Raw genomic sequence first — 8,863 nt, 5'->3', positions numbered from 1 at the left:
ATAAATATATATACAGTGGGGGAGATTCATCAAAACTGGTGTAAAGGAGAACTGGCCCATAACCAATCAGATTCCTCCTTTCATTTTCTAAAGGAGCTCTGAAAAATTAAAGGTAGAATCTGATTGGTTGCTATGGGCCAGTTTTCCCTCATCTCCCTCAATGTGCCTACTACAAGTGGATTTTATACCATCAGATTTAAAGGCATTTGTTAGCGCTGGAAATCCATTTTATAATATAACTGGTGCCTGAAAGGTGACAGAGCCTGGTGCGCACACTCTTGGTATCCAGGGCTACTGCACTACATGCCGTTTGCTCTCTGGACCGATAAGGTTGTAATACGAATATGCATATGTCAGCATATACTGGGAGTTGTGGAGTAAAACAGCAGCCGGAGAGCCAGGCCACCGACCGCTCCGCACTACGCTATAACCTAGGCTTCTCTCAGCTTCCCGCTCTCCATCCCGCTTCGCTGACAGGCGCACAGCCAATCACAGCTCCGCATGTTATCACGTGTCTCTGCGGCCTTGAGGCAGGCGCTGCTGTGTGTAACCTCTACTACATGTAGGCGGCCCAGTGCCAGTCACCTGACAGGGTCACCCTGCCCTAGCGGTCACATGACAGATTGTAATTCCCTAAGAGGCGGCGCCCGACACACCGCGTGACACAGTAGTAACACTCCGACATTTAAAGCGTTACTAATAACCAAGGAACACGTCAGGTCAGCCGTGACCTGGAGCTCATAAGATGGAGCCGAGATCCGCCTACTACCAGCCTCTGCGCATGTGTTATTCCGCTAGTGGGAAGGGACGAGGAAAGGTCAGAATGCTGCCTCTCCTAAGATGGCGGCCATACGTCTGCGTGCCGACACAGTCGTGACGTCATTAGACAGGAGGCGTGGCTCGAATCCTCCTTTTCAACCTTGTCCCGGCTACGGCCTTCCAGGCGCCTTCAGCTTTGCCGGTTTAAGTAAGACGCTGCAAAGTTCTCCGGGCCCCGTCACGGCCTCCGCCTCCCTGTGGTCAGACACCGAACTCCCGCCGCCCTCTCAATGTCTCTCATCACCGCCGGACGCCTGTGCGCTCGTATTCTCGGGGCTAAGGTGAGTCTTAGGATTGGACTATGAGCGGCCATAGGCGGACGCTTCCTTCTCATTACCAAGGTGCTGAGTAACCCCTGCCCGGTGTGAGGGGAGCCCCGTAGCTGCGGCTTTTTCTGGGTTCTGCACATGGGGTACGAGCCGCTCCTTCAGCCGTGGCTCCAGCGGCCATACTGCTGCCCGTCTTCTGCATAGTGTCACAGCAGGGAGCTGCCATTGGGATGGGTGACAGCCATTGACTGAGGGTGGCTTTGGCTGCACTGTAAGGTCAATGGACTCCTATTGGAGGACTGTCACCCATCTCTTGTATTTGGGGTGAAGCACCCTGGATGTGCCAAACAACCCCCTGACCTTCCAGGCTGGGGGAGGGGGGCAGGTAAGGTTACTCTATAGAATAAAGTAAATGCACCCTCTTTCCATGTTGGGGTACCTTATGCCAGCTGACTGAAATCTTACCCCCAGTGAAAGGTAACACCTCTGCACGCTGCGGAGCGGATGGCAGGGCACACACTGGCATTTCAGGGGCAGCTCCATGTGATTCCTGCCGCTCAGAGGTCAGTGGACGAACTTGGGAGGTCATTTATCAAACTGGTGTAAATTAGAATTGGCCTAGCTGCCCATAGCAAATGGAAAATGAAAGGTGGAATCTTGTTGCTATGGGCAACTAAGCCAGTTCTAATTTACCCCAGTTTGATAAAGGATCCCATTGGTCTATAGATTGCACTTTGAGGGTGCACTGCCCACCCTTGTCATTGTGAAAACCCTATATACTTTTGTGATGCACGTCATGGACGTTTAAAAAGAACGCGCTAGCGTGCCCATGTTCTGGAGAGAGGACTTTTTTTTTTTTTTTTTAAATTGTCTCACATCTCCTTGTTTGCAACATTTTAACCGCCGGTGTGACAGTATCTGTTGTGTGGGTGCTTTTGCGCGACATTCAACACATAGGAGTATCAAGGGAGTGGTATCCCAGTCCTGGCGACTTCACTAATTTGTTGCCAGGAAAAAGCTGTAAAAGTTGCGCTGATTTTCTGGCAGAAGCGAGTACAACCAAAGATGCACATTATTTACAACCCGGATCATGCCCCATCGTAAATTAGGCGCTTCTTCTGACCGGTGTAAAAGGAACACAAAAAAAAAAAGTTGCTTAAAATAGCTGTGTTGATAAATGACCCCCGGTGTGTTCCAGGACAGGGGCTGCGCCTCCATCAATGTGTGGCACGGCTCTGGACGAAGTGCTGAGATTGTGTATGGATTATAAGGCTAGGGCTGCGCGACACATAGGGCGCAACTGCACAGCGACACTTTTTATAACGATAGCCGCGCTGCGACTGTGACACGACAGCAGTTTTCTGCGACACTATAGACTATCATTATAAAAATAGTCGTGTGACAAAATGTCGCAGTGTAGTTGTGCCCTATGTGTCACATGTCGTTGTGTAGCCCTAGCCTAAGAGTCTTCAATGACTGGCACCAGGCATCCATACAGAGGCGTGCCCTTCCCCCACTGCTGTGTCTGTCAGACGCCCTTCCAATGCAGAGCTCTGGGGGGAGGGGGTTGGGACATCTTTCTTATTTCCCTCCCCTCTGTGCCTGTCTTCACCCATTCTGTGGAGCCCGGAGAGGTCACTTGACCCTTTTCTGCTGCCATGACAGGAAGAGTCCATTTACTTTAGGTTTGGGGTGGGGGATGGGCAGTGCCAGGTTCAAGGCCTAATCCAGGGGTCTTCAACCTTTTTGTCAGATGCATTCATTGGAAAATGGGGGGTGAACTAGGACCTTTGCCAATGAAAGCAACTGCAGTAAACCCTTTGGCACTCGCCAAACGCAATGGATTGCGAACTGCTATGGGAACTCCTGACAGCCCCTGAGAATTTTACAGACCTATTCATTTGGGGAGGCCACGAGCTGTGTGATACATTTACAAATCTGAGATTATTTGGCTTCTAAAACAGAATTCTCCCAAATCTTCGTATTACTATTTCCCTATTTGATATTTGCAGTAGATATGAGTTAGAATTGTCTCAGTTCAGAAAATGGCATTTATCATGTAGAGGAAGTTAAATGTATTGTGATTGTCCATATTGCCTCCTTTGCCGGCTGGATTTGTTTTTCCAATACAATATACGCTTCTTGTTTCCAGGGGTTACAACCTCCCTGCGATCCAGCAGTGGTGGTTGGGCTTACTCTATAGGAAGAATGCTGGCCTCTCTAGTGGCCAGGACCATGGATCGCACATAGACACGCATGCGCAGCATCTCCCATCTTGGCAACCTTGTATCACCTGAGGGGTTAACTGCCGCTGATCTGCTGCCGGCACCCGCCTCCTGTATTAAAGGTTAATTAACCCCCCCCCCCAGTATTAAAATCATTGGTGGAGCAGTGTGCCCGCCCCCCTCAACCCCCCCAGTATTAAAATCATTGGTGGCAGTGGCCACAGAATCCCCTTCCCTCCTCTCATTGGTGGTGCAGTGGCAGTTGTGATCGGAGCCCAGTAAGTGCCTGGTATGAGAAATGCCATTTGCTGAAGTGAGATGAGTCTGACCCCTTTAAGTATTGCTCATGAGGCATGAGTTCCCCCACATTTGTCAAACCTCCAGTCACAGTTACTGGCAGAACGTAGCCTTAGACATAGAGATGTCTATTGTGTTATAATGTTCTAGTTTTTTATATAAAGTATCTGCTACAGAATATACAGACACGGGGGGGATGACATTTACCTGATGCCTGGTCCTCAGAGGCCAGAGGAGTTAGAGGTTGTCCAGTGGTGTAATTGAACGGCCCCTTAAAGGGCTTCTGTCACCCCACTAAAGTGTTTTTTTTTTTTTTTTGGGCTAGTGAAATTAGTTATATTGCGATATATGACAATATAATTGTGTAAATTACTTTGATCCAGCAGTTTCTGCAAAAAACGAAGTTTTAATATATGTAAATTCGGTCTCTACCAGCAAGTAGGGCGGCTACTTGCTGCAGAAATCCGCCCCCTCGTCGTGTTGATTGACAGGGCCAGCCCTGTCGGCATTTCAAAAATCGCGCGCCTGTGTGAATTCGGCGCAGGCGCTCTGAGATGAGGAGGCTCGTCTCCTCAGAACTCCCTCAGTGCGCCTGCGCCGATGACATCACCGAAATAGAAGACGTCATTGGCGCAGGCGCACTGAGGGAGTGCTGAGGAGACGAGCCTCCTCATCTCAGAGCGCCTGCGCCGAATCCACACAGGCGCGCGATTTTTGAAATGCCGACAGGGCTGGCCGGAGGAGGAGATCCCGGCTGGCCCTGTCAATCAACACGACGAGGGGGCGGATTTCTGCAGCAAGTAGCCGCCCTACTTGCTGGTAGAGACCGAATTTACATATATTAAAACTTCGTTTTTTGCAGAAACTGCTGGATCAAAGTAATTTACACAATTATATTGTCATATATCGCAATATAACTAATTTCACTAGCCCAAAAAAAAAAAATCACTTTAGTGGGGTGACAGAAGCAGGCAATACACCGGCACCAGCCGTGTGAACTCCATGCTGCAGTGGGAACCCATTGACTTGAATGAGTCCGCAATCCACAAGGTACATCAAAAGATAGGACAGGTCCTATCTTTTGGGGTGCGGGGGCATGGATCCGAAGCTCACAGAATTGTGAGCCAGAGTATTTCTGTCTTCCAATCCATGCTTCCGCACTGCAAAAAATAGGAGATGTCCTATATTGTGCTGTATGTTTGCAGTCTGCAACAGTCTGAATGGGGTCTAAAGCAGACCACAGATTGGACCCAATAAACCTCTTCTATAGGCGATTCCGCTCTTCATGCAACACTGTGACCTGAAGTCGCTCAGCATCAGATCATAGCACGCTCCTATGCACACTTCGCTGTGTCTTGAGGCTGTGCGCTGCCAGGACTTAGTACAGCGCAGGCGCCTTGAAAGACCAGGTAGCAGTGAATAATACCAGGACTAGGAGCCCCATACTCATATCTCTTTCTGGGCCCCTTCCTGCGTTCATGCCCCTATAGCAGCCACTTCCCCTGCTTCCATGGTGGCTACACCCCTGGGATTGTCTCACTTCAGCAAATGGCTTTTATCATGTTGAGAAAGTTAAATACAAGGCAGTTACTATCCATATTGCCTCCTTTGCTGGCTAGATTCCTTTTCCCTCACATTATACACTGCTCGTTTCCATGGTTACGACCACTGCTGCAGCACAGATAAGAGGTGACCTGGGCGGAAGCTTCTGCGCATGCATGCCTATGTGCGCTCTTGGTCCTGGCCACCAGAGAGGCCGGCACTTTTTCCTGTAGTGTGCAAGCACTGCCACCGCTGCTGGATTGCATGGTGGTCGTAACCATGGAAACAAGCAGTCTATAATGTGATGGAACCTCTATCTTAAAAAGATAAAGCTGGCCTTATAATTAACATGCATCCAAAGATATCCACATTCATTGCTCTCCTAGGTTTATTTCAAGTTGGCAAACAGCAGGTGGCGCTATACAGATTTCATTAAATAACTGAAATCTTGCCCATTTAGCAGGACAAGAATAGGCAGTTCTAAAGTAAAATTGTGGCATGCGGACCGCAAAATACATGCTGTCATGTGCATGAGACCTACACATATTAAGAGTTCCACCAGAAGGGTGTGACTGTGCTCCATACTGTCCTCCACCTGGAGCAGATCAGCTGCACTAAGCAGTCCATGCCGGCAGCGTCCTCGGCCCTCAAGGTCAGGTTTTAGCTCAATCGATGAGGTCGTAGATAAGGTAGTCATGTGTCAGTCATATGTTATGTAACATGGGGGCAATGTCAGCAGCTCTCAAATGAAGTCTCAGCGCTTGCAGGTGTCCATATGTCCCACAGCTCCAGGTTTCAGGATACAGCAGTCGTGTGGGCCTCACCTAGCTGGAATATATACTGTACTGATCAGGTGATTCTGCTGCACTATAGGTCTTAGAATGTGAACATCCCCTGTTCATAGGATACTGGCCATTAACTTCAGTCAAGAATTGACAGGGTATGGACTTGTGTTCAGTTTTTTTGTGCAGTTTTTGAAGCCTAAGGGAGCGTTCACACACGGCAGATTTTTGTGGCAGAAAATTTGGCGACTGAAAATCAGTTCCATTCCCCTTTTAAAGGGGTTATCTGGAGATAAGCTGGAGAGAGTTGTGGCTGGAAGACACTGGGTTTCCCGGGGTCCGTCCACCACCAGGCGCAGCTCCCCGCCTCTTCCATTGAAGTGAATGGGAGCGCACTGCGCATGCGTGGCTACCGCTCCCATTCATTTCTACGGGGCTGACGGAAATAGCCGAGCCAGCGCTCGGCTATTTTTGGTTGCTCCATAGAAATTAATGGAGGGCGGCTACGCATGCACAGTGCACCTTCTAACTTTCTCTGCTCCATTTTCCTTGTAGGTGTGGGTTCCAGAGGTGGGTTCCGCACCTATCGGACAATGGGGGCATATCCTAAGATGGGAATAACCCCTTTAATGGAGATTTCAGAAATCCGTGTGCCGGCCACCCCAATCAAATGAATGGAACTGATTTTCAGTTGTGGAATTTTCTGCCGCAAAATCTGCCGCTTGTGAAAGCACCCCAGTTTAGGTGTGGCCGCCCATAAGAGGGAGCATTAAAGGGGTTGTTCCATCTAAGACACTGATAGCATATCCTAGCTATATGCCATCAGTGTTGGGGCTCATTCAGACGGCTGTAGTGTTTTGCGGTCTTCAAATTGTGGATCTGCAAAACACTGATACCGGCCGCGTGCGTTCCACATTTTGTGGACTGCTCATGGCTGGCACTGATAGATTGCAGACAAGAATAGGACTTGCTCTATATTCTTTGTGGGGCCGCGGAACGGAATGTGTGCTGTCAGCATCTTTTGCTGTCCCCATTGAAATTAATGGGTCCGCACCCATTCTGCAAAATTGCGGAATGGATGGAGACTTGCACCTATCTAACATTGACATATCCTAGCGACATGCCCTCAATGTCCCAGATCATCAACGCTTTAAAGGTACGTTCACACGAGTATGCGTTAATGGGTCCACAATATAGGCAAAAGATAGGAAATGTCCTATCTTGTGTGGTGTCTTGAGGATTGTAGACCCATGGGTCCATGATACAGGATTCACGAGGCCGGTGCCTGTATATTGTGGAAACACCATTTGCTGTCCGCAAAACGGGCACAGATGGCCTTCAAAAACTTGATGAAAAATCCTGACTGTGTCCGTACCATCAGACTTTTACTTACTGTATCAAGTTTTATATAACTGAAGTTAAAAGAAAAATTCTGAACTCCCACCCCACCACTGAAAGGCTGCTTTTGTTTGTGTGGGGGGGTCGGCAGACCTGTCTGGTACTGTGGTCATGCTGGATTACTGCACCTAAATGTCCTGTTTGTGCTGGGGATGGATGACCTGAAGGTTGAGGGAAGCAGTCCGGTCTAGACATGAAGTTAGATATTCTAGCTTGGGCGTGTAAGTTATAGAGAGAATCATTGGAAATGTCTTTCCTTCTCTGTATCTTTTTTTCTTTCCTTTGAAAGTGTGAATGAGGGCTAAACCAGTTAGTCGGTGCATTGTACATAGGAGGGTGTTGTCTTGTGCCTCTTCGGTTTCTAGGAGGGTGTGAGACTCCTGCTGCAATTGCCAACACTTTGGGGAAACTTTAGCACCCATAGGAAGTGACTGTTCTTCTGTTACATAACTGGACATTTTTAGTATTTTTTTTATTTTATTCTCTAAGATTTCTATTGAGCACATTCATTTCAGATGGTGGTTGGACCATATGATCTACATCAAACTTCGTTATCAGTGATATCCTGATATGCTGGTGTTGTTCCTCTATAGAAGTGACGGCGAACCTTTTAGAGACTGAGTGCCCAAACCGCAAGCCAAAACTCTCTTTAGGAAAAAAAAAATTCAAAGACATCCCTGTGGGATGCACTATAAGGTAGTATAATAATTAGATTATAGATATCGAGGTGAAAGGTCTTCTTTCACCCAGGCAGCCCCCCTGACTTGAGCATCAGAGCAGTTCATGCTCCGATGCTCTCCAGGGCAAGGGCATTTTGTGGAGTTCCGGTGACGTACTGGGCTCTCCTTAGGGCTGCCAGGCAGAGGCTTCCGCCCTCAGTGAGCCTGGTGACGTCACCAGCACTGATGGGCAGGCTTTAGGGCAGTGCTAAAGCCCGTCCATCAGAGCCGGTGACATCACTGAACATACTGCTGGACATGAGCCTCTGCCTTTCACGCAACGCAGGTCCCATAGAAGTGAATGGGGCTGAGTGAAAATCGCAACCAAGTGCGGATGCGGTGTGACTTTCATGCATGGTTGCTAAGGAGACCATTGGGATGGAGACCCGATCTTTATTATTTTCCCTTATAACCATGGTCAGTCACATGGTCATGGACCATGTAATGAGGGCAGTGATGTCCTGAAGAAAGAAGAGGAGATCCTCTACGCAACCAAGTGGATGGGGTGAGTTAAATATATTATTTTTAACCCCTCACTGGACATTTTACTAAGCATTATGTATTAATAGTGCTATTATTTTCCCTTATAACCATGTTATAAGGGAAAATAATAAAATCTACAGAACACCTAACCCAAACTTCTGTGAAGAAGTTCGGGTCTGGGTACCAAACATGCCGATTTTTCTCACGCTCGTGCAAAACACATTAAAATGCTTTGCACTCGTGCAGAAAAATCTTGCATCTTCCAGCGACGCACTCGCATCCTATCCGGCCCTCACACTCGACGCCCGTGTGAAAGAGGCCTTACAGTG

The 8,863-nt window shown here is 48.4% G+C and overlaps 1 protein-coding gene across 1 annotated transcript in view; it reads left to right on the top strand.

Moving 5' to 3' along the window:
* Positions 1 to 879: 879 nt before the first annotated feature.
* Positions 880 to 8,863, top strand: part of CS (citrate synthase) — a 31,926-nt gene continuing 23,942 nt past the window's right edge. Inside the window, exon 1 of the mRNA XM_044285222.1 lies at positions 880 to 1,100. Coding sequence (XP_044141157.1) covers positions 1,050 to 1,100 — 51 coding nt within the window. The 5' untranslated portion in view covers positions 880 to 1,049. The remainder of the gene's footprint in view (positions 1,101 to 8,863) is intronic.

This window comes from Bufo gargarizans, chromosome 3, assembly GCF_014858855.1.
Source record: "Bufo gargarizans isolate SCDJY-AF-19 chromosome 3, ASM1485885v1, whole genome shotgun sequence".
Taxonomy (NCBI): Eukaryota; Metazoa; Chordata; class Amphibia; order Anura; family Bufonidae; genus Bufo; species Bufo gargarizans.
This window is presented reverse-complemented; position numbering and strand designations above follow the sequence as displayed.